This window comes from Leucopleurus acutus (genome assembly GCF_964270905.1).
Source record: "Leucopleurus acutus genome assembly, chromosome: 10".
Classification (NCBI taxonomy): domain Eukaryota; kingdom Metazoa; phylum Chordata; class Mammalia; order Artiodactyla; family Delphinidae; genus Leucopleurus; species Leucopleurus acutus.
This window is the reverse complement of record NC_139153.1, coordinates 24,140,173-24,152,803: the sequence shown is the minus strand read 5'-3', so window position 1 is coordinate 24,152,803 and position 12,631 is coordinate 24,140,173. Positions and strand designations below refer to the sequence as shown.

At 44.6% G+C, this 12,631-nt stretch overlaps 1 protein-coding gene across 1 annotated transcript in view; it reads right to left on the bottom strand.

Moving 5' to 3' along the window:
* The window catches only part of LRIG1 (leucine rich repeats and immunoglobulin like domains 1), a 120,313-nt gene that overhangs the window by 78,539 nt on the left and 29,143 nt on the right, over positions 1-12,631 (bottom strand). Inside the window, exon 2 of the mRNA XM_082848820.1 lies at positions 1,725-1,796. Within this exon, the coding sequence (XP_082704946.1) occupies positions 1,725-1,796 (72 nt within the window). The remainder of the gene's footprint in view (positions 1-1,724; positions 1,797-12,631) is intronic.

Genomic DNA, 12,631 nt, shown 5'->3' with positions numbered 1-12,631 from the left:
TGGCAAGAAGGTGGCTTCAGTGGAAACCAACCGTGCCAGGACCTTGCTCTTGAACCTCCAGCCTCCAAAACTGTGAGAAAATAAGTTTCCGTCCTTGAAGTCACCCAGTCTGTGGTCTTTTTGGCAAACTAACATAAAAGCCCACTCCAAACTTCCCTGCCCTGACCACTGGTCAGTTGACCCTATGGGAAAATAATGATCCTGGACAAAGTATTTCCCAGAGCCCCTTCCAACTCTGATCTTCCTTTAACTTTGGAAGTTGAAACCTTTTTAAAACAGACATGGAAATCATAAACGCCATCTTGGAGAATTTGGAGATGGCGGTAGGGAATGCCAGTATTTTACAAATTGCACCATCTGATTAAATTTCCTTTAGATAAATCGTCAACAATGGAATCGAAGAATAATAAACAAGGACTGTTATCAGTTACATATAATAAGTAAAATATGTAAAGCACTTAATAATCTCTAAAAAATATCTAACAATAGAAGCACTGGGTGAACAATTTATGGAATATTCATGGGTAGTAGTTTTACACAGGTAGTAGTTTTACACAAAAATTGAAATGGGATAGTAGAAACCTTTTAATTTACATGACAAAGTAGTCAAAAATGTAAGGATAAGTAAAAAAACAGACATAATACCACAATATAAACACAGCTTGATTCCAGAATTATAAGTGTAGAGGTGTATATTTTTCACTAAGTGTTCACAATGGTTAGGTCTGGGTGCTAATTCTAGTGATTTTCATTTGTTTTTACATATTTCTACAGTTTACAAATTTTCTGCCTTGGGTATGCATGGCTTTTCTCTAAAGTCCCCGTGGAACTAAAATCCTCATAACCCTAACGTCCATGTTAAAAGCAGAATTCTTTACATTAAAAAGAAGAAAAAGAAGAGGAAGAGGAGGAAGAGAGAGGAGGAGGAGGAGGAAGAGGAGAAGGAGGAGGAAGGAGGAGGAAGAAGAGGAAGAGGAGGAAGAGGAGGAGGAAGAGGAGGAGGGGAGGAAAAGGAGGAGGAGGAAGAGGAGGAGGAGAAGGAGGAGGAGGAAGAGGAGGAGGAGGAGGAAGAGGAGGAAGAGGAGGAAGAGGAGGAGGAGGAGGAAGAAGAGGAGGAGGAAGAGGAGGAGGAAGAGGAGGAGGAGGAGGAAGAGGAGGAGGAGGAAGAGGAGGAGGAGGAGGAGGAAGAGGAGGAGGAGGAGAAGAAGAAAAGATTGAGGCCTGATTTAAAGGATACTGCAAGAGGCAGCAAGCCTAGAGTTCCAAAGGCAGTAATGTCTAGTTCTCTTTGGAGATGGGAAGAGAAAGTCTACCTTACTATCTATTCCTCTATACCTTGGTTTCCTGGGAAACAGAAGGGGTGGGCTGGCGCAAATGTCCCTGCAAAGCAGGCTGCTCTAGCGCCCTGGGAACTGGGGGAAGTACTAGCCAGGTGTGTTAAACCAGCTGGTCCACCAGGCTTCCCACAAGCCTATACACCCACCATGGACTTGTGATTTCCAGTAACTCCACACCTGCTGGACTGCCCAGGAAAAAGAGAGGGGCTTCAGTGAAGGAGCACTAACTAAGTAGGACAGTTTGTCACTGACAGTCCCTCACAGATGCTCCTTCTAACAAGTTCAGACTGCAGATCCAGGGAAGAGAGCGACACTGCCGTAAGAGGGAATCTTTCCAAGGAGCTCTCCATCCCGCCAACCCCCAGAAGTTTGGGGAAAAGCACTCACACTTCTTGTAGATTTGGCAAGTCCTCAAAACCAGCAGGATCAATCTCAGAAAGTTTGTTGTGACTCAGGTTTCTGGTAAAAGGAGAGCAGCAAAAAACAAAAAATTCAATCAGTACCCTCAAATTCAGGAATGGTCTACCCATCCCTCCCCTCATAACTGCCCGTATCTCACGCCGTATTTTAAGTAATCTTATTGATAATGAGATTTACAGCTATACCTCGTCCCCACTTGGATCCATAAACAAGCCACTGTGAAAATCTCAATTCACTTGAGGTTGGCTAAATCCAAATGGATTTCAATCAATACCGGTTTGCCACTTCACAACTTTATAAAGAAATTCTGAGGGAAGCTAACCCTCCTACTTTACACTAGAGCATGCTGGTCCAAATGCTTTGTACCATATCAAGTCCAAGGCTATTCTAAATGGCATTTTTTTTTTTTTTTTTGCGGTACGCGAGCCTCTCACTGTTGTGGCCTCTCCCATTGCGGAGCACAGGCTCCGGACGCGCAGGCTCAGCGGCCATGGCTCACGGGCCCAGCCGCTCCGCGGCACGTGGGATCTTCCCGGACCGGGGCACGAACCCGTGTCCCCTGCATCGGCAGGCGGACTCTCAACCACTGCGCCACCAGGGAAGCCCCAAATGGCATTTTTTAAAATTAATGCTTTACTAAGGCATCAAACAGTATCAAGAAGTAGTAAAGGGAAAGAAGGGCTGGAGACTGATCCTTCTTTGGCTAAAAATCCGTGGTCCTCAACCAGGGATGACATTTGGCAAAGTCTGGAGACACTTCTGGTTGTCACGACTGCAGAGAAGGTGGAGGGGGGGCTGCTACTGGCATCTGGTGGGTAGAGGACAAGGATGCTGCTAAACATCGTACAACGCACAGGACAGCCCTTAACAACAGATGATTATCCAGCCCTAGGTGTCAACGCTAACATACGAAGGTTGAGAGACCTTGGTCTAAACAAGAACTTAAGATGAAAAATCGCTCAGATGCACACTCCAAGTTGAAAGGACTGCTTAAGAAGTGAGCAATGTACAACCCTAATCAGAAGGTTTATACGAACACAACATTCCTCCCGTCAATGAATAAATATTTCGCGTGATAAGCACACAGGAGAGAGGAGCAGTGTCACAGGGAAACATCGGTGTGAACCAAAGGCTCACATGCCAGCCGTCTCCTCGAGATGAGAGCATCCATCACAATTATTCAGAACTGCATCTCTCTCCCCTTCATCCCTGACCCGCTTCCTCGGAGGAAGACAAGGACCAAGTGGGGCAATGTTTGATCAGCTGAGCTTCTCAGATCACACCCTTAAACCCAGACCAGCTTAATATTCCAGGAACAGAATCCACAGAGATGCAGACCACATGGGCCCTTACTACTTCTTTTTTTTTTTTTTTTTGCGGTACGCGGGTCTCTCACCGTTGTGGCCTCTCCCGTTGGGGAGCACAGGCTCCGGACGCGCAGGCTCAGCGGCCATGGTTCACGGGCCCAGCCGCTCCGCGGCATGTGGGATATTCCCGGACCGGGGCACGAACCCGTGTCCCCTGCATCGGCAGGCGGACTCTCAACCACTGTGCCACCAGGGAAGCCCTGGGCCCTTACTTCTTAACTGTGCACTGTGCCCTGCTCCCTGCCACTAAAATACACCTAGTCCTGTGTATGCCGAAGGGGCTGGCTGACATTTTTCATCTCAGCTATTCATTCCATTGCCATTACTGACAATTAACAAGTACCGCGAATCATGAGTTTAGAGTCTGTCTCTTAAGGGGCCCAGCATCACATTAAGTGCCAGCTTTCTTTGAAGCTTCTTCCAGAGACATTCCAATCAATACTAGGCCAGAGCTGACAGCCATTTCACTGTCAACTCAAGACATTCATCTAAATAAAAGTCAAACTACCCTTGAAAATTAATGGCACATCTGTGTTCAGGGCACAGCCTGAATTAAAAGCAATTTGTCCAAGGATTATGATACCATAAAAATTGAAGGTGGTAATTTTTAAACCACCTATTGAAGTCAAGTGTGAGCTTGTCTGCTCTTAGGAGTATTTACAATGGGATACTTAGAAACCAGCAGGTTAGACTTGGAACAGAAAATCCACAAATGGAGAGAATTCTCTCACGTCACAAAAAGGACTGAAAAGACTGAAATTTTCTTCTATGGTGAGCATATTATCATGACAAAGGCGGGTGGAAATCTCGTTTCTGGGTCTGCAGATACTGTGAGTTTATAATGACTGTGACATTTATATCATCATAGGTAATGGGAGTTGTTGGGCTAAAGGAAGCATGAGAGAAAGACTCAGAAACCACAAAGGCAACAGTAGGAAGGGCAAGCAAGTAATGCGGGTGGTCACCTGCCAGGTGTGGAATGAGGTTGACACAGCAGTGGCCACTCACCCGCCCTCCACCTACAGGGGGCATTTGCTCCTATTTCCAGAAACAAAGGTGGTATTGACCAGTCTCCTCCATTTCCAAGAGAGGTTCAACCTCTGAATTTTTATGTGAAATCTTTTCAATTCTTTAAGTATATATATAAATCTGCAGACCATATTTAGCCCAAGAACCACTGTTTTTCAAGCTCTGATCTAGGTTCAAAATGAATAACTTATTTCTGGCTTGTTATACGTGGCCAGGGCTGGAGCTGGGGCTCACAGGATCCAGGACCCAAGCAATTCCTGGTGGCTCCATTTTGAACGATCTGGAATGAAATCACTTCCCTCAATTCCCACCCCAGGAGGGTCCACATCCTTCAGCAAGTCAGTATTAGAATAAAACCACTTTTGGACTTCCCTGGTGGCACAGAGGTTAAGAATCTGCCTGCCAACGCAGAGGCACGGGTTCGAGCCCTGGTCCGGGAAGATCCCACATGCCACAGAGCAGCTAAGCCCATGTGCCACAACTACTGAGCCTGCACTCTAGAGCCCGTGAGCCACAACTACTGAGCCTGCACTCTAGAGCCTGTGAGCCACAACTACTGAGCCTGCGCTCTAGAGCCCACGAGCCACAACTACTGAGCCTGAATGCCAGAACTACTGAAGCCCGTGCGCCTAGAGCCCGTGCTCTGCAACAAAGAGAAGCCACTGTAATGAGAAGCCCACACACCGCAACAAAGAGTAGCCCTCACTAGCCACAACTAGAGAAAGCCCGCGCTCAACAACAAAGACCCAACGCAGCCATAAATAAATAAATAAATAAAATAAAAAGATAAAAAAAAAAGAATAAAACCACTTTAAATCACAACACCCCTTGGTCCATCTTTCCCTTAAAGAGCACACACAATTTATTTAAATTTCAAAAATGCTACACAAATTCTGCTTTTTAGATAAGGCAGCTTGAGAAAGGGGGCTTCCATAAGCTAGTTGTATCAAGAAACCAGCCAGTAACAGGACTTAACATGGAGATTCTAGGAAGCAGCAACAAAGCTTTAGATACTTGTCAGTGGAAATTTAAGCACTCACTGGGTCTGCCTGGATGCGGTGACTTTTTGACTTTCAATGAACTAGAAAAGCCATATATCAACAACTGAGTGTCTGCAGACTGGCTCTAAGAGTAATTATCCTCTCGAGTGCCCATCAGCCACACAGACAGAAGACAGTGGCTGAGGCTCGGGTCCCTCGGAACAGCTGTGCTTGTGGACGCAGAGCTGCCTAGCTTTTTAGTCTCAAGAAACAAATCCTGGTACAAGCTGCTGATCATCAACTGCTTTATCAGGAAATGGGGAAAATATTTATTCCCCCCGACAAATAAATACAATCTGAAGTGAAATCCTCAGACATTTTCTTGTTTGCTCATTTCTGGGAGGCACACTCCCAGCATCATTATTTTTTATCATGGTAAAATACATATAACACAAAATGGACCATCTTGACCATCTTTAAATGTATGGTTCGGGGGCATTAAGTATATTCTCATTGTGGTGCAACCATCACCACCATCCATTCCTCACTAGAACTTTTTACGCATCTTTTCCAACTGAAATGCCACACTCATGAAGCACTGACTTCCCACTCTCCCCTCCCTCCCGGGGCTGGCCTCCTCCACTCTACACGGTGTCTGTATGAATTTAACGTGGCTCCGTACTTCATATAAGTGGAGCCATACAGTATACGACCGTGTGTGTCTGGCTTATTTCACTCAGCACAATGCCCTCAAGGTGTGTCCACGTTGTAGCATGTGTCAGAATTTCCTGTTCCTTTTTGTGGCTGAATAGCATTCCATTATTCCATTGCATGCAGGTAAGTATGTATCTCACTCACGTTTTGTTTATCCCTTTAACAGCTGATGGACAGTTGGCTTGTTTCCATCTTTTGGCTATTGTGAATCATGCTGCTATGAACATTAGTGGGTTTTTTTTCCCAGTATAATAAAGTTTTTTAAAAAACCCACAAAAAACCTTTGACTGCCATGCTTCCTGACAACGTCCATTCCTCAACGATTAAGGACATCCATCTACTCAGCCCAAGAACTGTGGAGAGAGGGGTACGAATTCTCATCTCAGGTCTGAAGAACAATCCAAGGGTTAATCGGCGAAAAACCTTTCACGAGGCCTTTCTTTCAGGTGGCGGCTGACATGCACACCAGTCAAAAGCATCTCACTTATTTCTACAGACACGATCGCCCCTTACCAGGCCCGACATCTGAGTGTGTCTTCAGTTGAAGGTTTCAGATTCTCCTGTCAAAACAATTCATCTGTCAGCAGGACAGATGCTGTCAAAAGCATTTCTGCACCTTTCAGGAGCAAAGCACAGGGGAAAGAAACCTCAGGGAATTTAGTTACTGCCAATTGCAGCTTTCATTAAACAGTGTGTCAGCCATTGTCATAACATACACTTCCCTTGTTCTTGGCACAAAGGGTGCGCAGATCTCCGAACAATGGAGCCCGGCCATAGATATCCTTTCTGCTAACGTGCTGAGAGATGACTGTCCGGCCCACCATTTGCCCAACACACAGGAGGCCTCTCGGCAGAGACCAGCTCAAGTCTTAGCCAGGTTTTATCTGCGGCTGAAAAGCAAAGGGTTCAACGGTGCACGACAGTAATCTTTTTGCTGAGCCTTTTTCCTGGCAAGACCCCCTACCCTGATCCCACAGAATGAGAAGAGCTAAGTGTTCAAATAGCTGAGAAATCCCCACTGTTCTGTAAACCTGTGCTCTCCAACTCAGCAGCCACTAGCCCTGTGACTACTGACATTTACGCTTTAATTAAGATTACAGAAAATTAAGAATTCAGTGTCTCAGTGACACTAGCCATTTTCCAAATGGCCAGCCACCTGCGGCTACTGTCTTGACTGCACGATGCAGGGAGAGGACGTGCCCGTCATCCCTGAAATTTCTATTAATCTAAATCATGGAGTAATCAACAAATATGTCTGAATCATAAAGTAATCAACAAATATTTAAAGTGAAACAGCATGTAGGGAAGAAACGTGGACTTTAAAAATAACTTTGACAACCATAGCTTTATAGTACAGTCTCAAGTCAGGGAGCCTGATTGCTCCCGCTCCGTTTTTCTTTCTCAAGATTGCTTTGGCTATTCGGGATCTTTTGTGTTTCCATACAAATTGTAAAATTTTTGTTCTCATTCTGTGAAAAATTACAAAACAGGTATAGAGTTACAGATGTAGAAAACAAACTTATGGTTACCGGGGTAAGGGGGGGGGAGAGGGATAAATTGGGAGATTGGGATTGACATATACACATTACTATATATAAAATAGATAACTAATAAGGACCTACTGTATAGCACAGGAAACTCAATACTCTGTAATGGCCTATATGGGAAAAGAATCTAAAAAAGAATGGATATATGTATAACTGCTTCACTTTGCTGTACACCTGAAACTAACACACAACACTGTACATCCATCATAGTACAACCAAAAAAATTTTTAATAAAATAAAAAATAAATTCGAATTTCCCAATAATTCAAGAGCTTTGTTAAACACGTGGTGGCGGAGCGGCACGGATCTCAGCCGACATCCTCTAGGCACACACAGTTCTTAACCAATTCCAACAGAGGAGAGAGCTTTGAAAACTCGATCCACAAGGAAGACGCTCTTATAAAAAAGAAATGCCCTCTGAACGTAATTCTATAGGCTTAATCAGTATTTATATAATCTGACCAGCATCTTCCTGGATGACAACCAGAACCACATATTACAAACTTGGCAAACGCCATTCAAAGCTGGCAAACAATCATTCATTCATTCCTTGGAAGTTGAGGGATAAAAAGTTCCGTTTACTTCTGAGTAAGGTGTGGTGAGCAAATAACCCCAGTATCATTAGACAACGTCTTTAGCACTTCATCCTCAAAAACAGGCACTGCTCACAGACCCCTGACCGTACAGGCCGAACCTCTCACGGGGAAGGAAGGTGCAACGCATGGCTGTATTTTTCAACTTTAATAAGAAGACTAATTCAGAGTGGAAGGAGCTGGTCCCAAATCTGTGACAGGCATTCCCTGGGGAAGGAAGTTGTCCCATTCAGTTTGGTTTCCAGGCCCATCTATTTCCCAGTACTCAGCCCTGTCTGGGCTCCTGAACGGCACAGGAGTTTGCATGTTTTACCTTTCAGATGTTGGCTAAAGTGAAGAATACAGCCGGAAAGAAAAGTGTGAAGCAATCCAATGACCCAACTGCTGAGCACATGGGGCACACAGGAGTAGCCTGGGAACCTCTCCTTTCTTGGGAAACTGTGGGCTTCATCTGTACGTCTCTACTTGACCTCACACTGTGCTATTGGTCGTCCATTAAAAAAGGAGTCACCAGCCTAGGTCTAACTGGGAAAAAGTGATGGGTCCTTTCAAATTTCAAGGGGTGTGAATGAGGAAGAGCATGTGACTTGTTAAAGTTATTTAATCCCTTAAGCTTTTAAGGCTGTTTCTGCTGCATTTTTACCTTCTGAGGAATGACACATCAAGTTCCAATGAAATCACCACACTGTGTTCCCTAGGCCCACGTTATAAGGTTTTACGAGAAGAGATTTCTTTTTAAATCTAGGATATCAGATGTCCTTATCTTTGTTTTTTCTGTTGCAATGTTTTTCCCCCTCATTAACCAAAAGCCACAACTGAATGGCCTATTCATACACATTAAAGGCTTACACTGAGAATGATAAAACTGTATCTTAAACTGGAATCACTCCTCTGACATCGTCACCCAAGAATTCCCACTCAGAAGGTAGTTCCGTACTTGTCTTTCTTCAGTAAGCTGATCAACCATATATTGCCTAAACTGAGGCTTGGAAAAAGAAACACATTCAGCAAATAATCAAATGTAAAATCACTTGATAGCAACTCAATACGCACAGCTTACCTTGAGAGCTTTTGGTCACTAACGCTGAACAAAGTCAGTAATGAGTCACAGTTATTCTGATTTTTGAAAATGTTACACAGATAATTCTCTATGCAAATGAGGCTTACGAGCAACTCAAAAGGAGAAATAATACACACTAGCCATTATACAAACCCCAGAGTCAGTCACTCCTTAAAATCGGCTTTAGAAATTGGTGTGGGTCTCTGAATTCTGATGCTTAAGACATTGTTTGAGAGAAGTCAGCCGCGTGTGCCTCTGTAATCCCGCCAGTCTTAAATGTGCTTCTCTGCCTTAATATCTCACACATCTCACCTGGGCCTGTTGGTTGATTTGAATGGAGGTTTAAGTCTTTGTCCTACAGCACCCAGCAGATGTCAAATTTGCCAAATATTTATTGAGTGTTTGTCTACAATCTGCAATGCACTTAGGTTAAATTCTAATACAAATCAGGATAAGATCTAGTCCTTGACCTTAAGGAGTTTACAACCTACTGGTCAGATAAGTCTCTGGACCAAATAATTGCAGCCAAAGGCTGTGACAGGGCAAGCATCTTGGGAATGATGGACCAGGAGTTGCAAACTGGCAGCTTTGGGCCAAAGGTGGGTTGCAGGGAAATTTCTTTCTGAGTGAAGAGTGTTTGGAGAAACCTGAAGTTTTTAGCAAATAATAAAAAGTTTCAGCTTCTCTTGAAATTACAGGCATACCTCAGAGATACTGTGGGCTCGGTTCCAGACCACCGCAACACAGCGAATATCGCAATACTGCAAATCGGACAAATTTTGTGGTTTTCCAGTGCATACAAAATTATGTCTTTACACTATACTGTAATCCATAAGTGTGCAACGGCATTACGTCTGAAAGAAGAATGGACATACCTTAATTATAAAATAACGCTGTTAGAAAAACGGTGCCAACAGACTTGCTCGAGGCAGGGTTGCCACAAACCTTCGATTTGTGAAAAAATGCAATAAAGCGGAATGCAATAGAATGTGGGATGCCTGTCATCACGGGGCCGGCACGCTGACAGCACACTCAGCTACATTTATTTAGCAAGGACCCCGGCTGACCACAGACCTCACCACTCCTACCGTCTCCCCCAGGACCTCTTCACTCATTTGCAGTATCTCCCTGGCCCTGCAAGCATCTGAGTTTGTCCTCCTGGCGTGGATACCACGGAGTCCAGGTGATGTTCAGAGCAGGGAAGACCAACTGCGATGAGGAAGGTTTATCAGAAAACGCAAAACCTTAGCTAAACCTGGAAGAACAGTAGAAGAACAGCATGGTTTTTAGGGAAGTGTTTCAGGAAACAAGGCCAGAACAGTACAATAAGGCACGGAAGGCATGAATCTCAAAAAAAAAAAAAAAAAAAAAAAGCCAAGTCAGGACCTCCTAGAAAGGAGAGGGGCAAGACAGGAATTGTTTTAGGGCAAAGTCGTGAAGAGTAGCCCCACGTTTGTCAGATATACAACCTAGCAGGCAGTTAAGTCAAGGGTTATACAAACCTTAGCAAACCCCAGTGCCAGGTCCACCATGAATGTTAATCTACAGGGTCATTAAAGCTGATCCCCACAGGAACAGAATATCTCCTTGTTCATCTACTTCAAGTTTTGAGCCAAACAGTCAAGGGGCCCACCACCACTGAAAGTAATCAGCCTTTGCTTTCCACAACAGCCCTTAAAACAGGAGACCTTCGGATCTGTTTTGCCTGCCCAAATCTTAGTTTGGCTAAAGAGAGACAAAGTAACTGGATATGGTAAGGCTTTCTTATTTAAGCAGTCTCACGTTTGATTGTGGAGGATGTACGGGGGAGAAGCCCACAAATTTCCCACCACAGTCATTCATGAAATATGGCCTGTGCATCACGGACCCTTAAAGATTTAATTAACTTCATTAAGAAGAGGTACTCCAGCCGATGCAGCGGCCGCAGCTCTGCAGTGTTTTTTTTTGGGGGGGGGGGACCTTACAAACAAAGAGAATTTAGGCACAGAATAGCTGCTGGCCACAGGCTGAGCCTCCCACACACCTGTCACAAAGAGACCGCCCCCCAGGACCACCCCAGCAGGGAAGAGGCACCTACAGCCATCATTTGGCTTTGCTATTAGAGAAGTGGCTTTGCAGAGACTTGGAAATGGGGAGGGGGAGGGGAGGGGACAGGAGTCTGGTCACCTACTCTCTACTCTATCACCTCTGAAGAGGGATCACCAATTCACCCTTTCAGACAGTCCTTAAGCTCTCCAGGGCTTTCCAAAGTCAGCAGCCCCTTGCCAGGCACCATCCCACACACAGCTGAATCCTTCCCTCCTCAAGCCCAGCCACTCTGCACAGCAGAGGGTGGTGATGCCTCAGATGCAGGCGCTCCCACCCCTACCAACCTCTCCTTGTCCTAAGGCACTAGGGGCTCCAGTGAGAGAAGAGGGCTGATCAATCAGGACCCAGAGGGGACAGACGTGCGCCAAGAACGCGTGCTCACCTCCAGCAACACACTTAGAGGTTGGAGTGCCTTCAGTTAAAAAAAATGGAGGAGAATTTTCCTAAATGAAAACCATGCTCTACTGAGGCAGGAAACGGAGGCTCTTGCTTCTGTTGTAGTTAAAACAAGTCGGGCAAACGGGACAGGAAGTGAGGGACACATTAATCCAGTGGATAAATTTGGAATCCTTGGTTTGTCAACTGCTTTGTAGAGTCCACCAGTGCCCCTCTGGTCACAGATTACTGTCTTCCTGTCCTAACACCTCCACCTGTACCCCTCTGTCACTACAAATATCCACTTTCAGGAGATTATTTTCCAATGGAACCAACCACTGCAAAATACAGGGTGTTTAGTAAAACCGTGACGCGGATTTGAAATTCATTAACTTTGGCTTGACCTACGCAAGATGCAAACTACTAACACCTTAGGAACCGTTCTCTGATTGAAAGATTGAATTGCTTCACGCAACAGAATTTAAATGTGTCAATGTTGGCATAACCACCAACCGTAAGTGATACTGTGATCAATTTCCTTTTCCAACACACTGAAATGCTTCTCCACTGAACCCTGAGTGATTGCCCACACTTCATGCCCCCACCTAAGGGCCCTGAGAGGAATGTGACTGTCAGAGAGGGAAATAACCATTTTAACATGGCCCCATAAAAAGTACTCTTGGTCGCAAGAACAGGGTGGCCAGATTCCAAGCCTGTCTTGCTGGCAGAAGCTACAACTGAGGATTTCATTGGGATAAAGGGATAAAGAAATTCTATATCAGTGACTCAAGATTCTTCAGAAATGAAACCTCCAATAATGGATTACTTCCCCTGAGTACAAGAGACACACACTGAAATGTTAAGAACAAACAAACAAACAAAAAAACCCCTTCCCACCATCTGAGTCATTACAGGCCATTCTAAACACTCTTGTCTAGATGTTTCCTAGAACCAGGAAAGGACTAAGGCATTCATTCTACGCTTTTTTAACCCTCATCTCTTAAAATTCACTCTAACATAATCTAATCAACAAAAAATAATAGTACACAAACCTCACGTAACAGAAATGTACGCCAAAAGATGAAAATTAAACTTTGCACGTGTGACGATCAGAGTTTGTT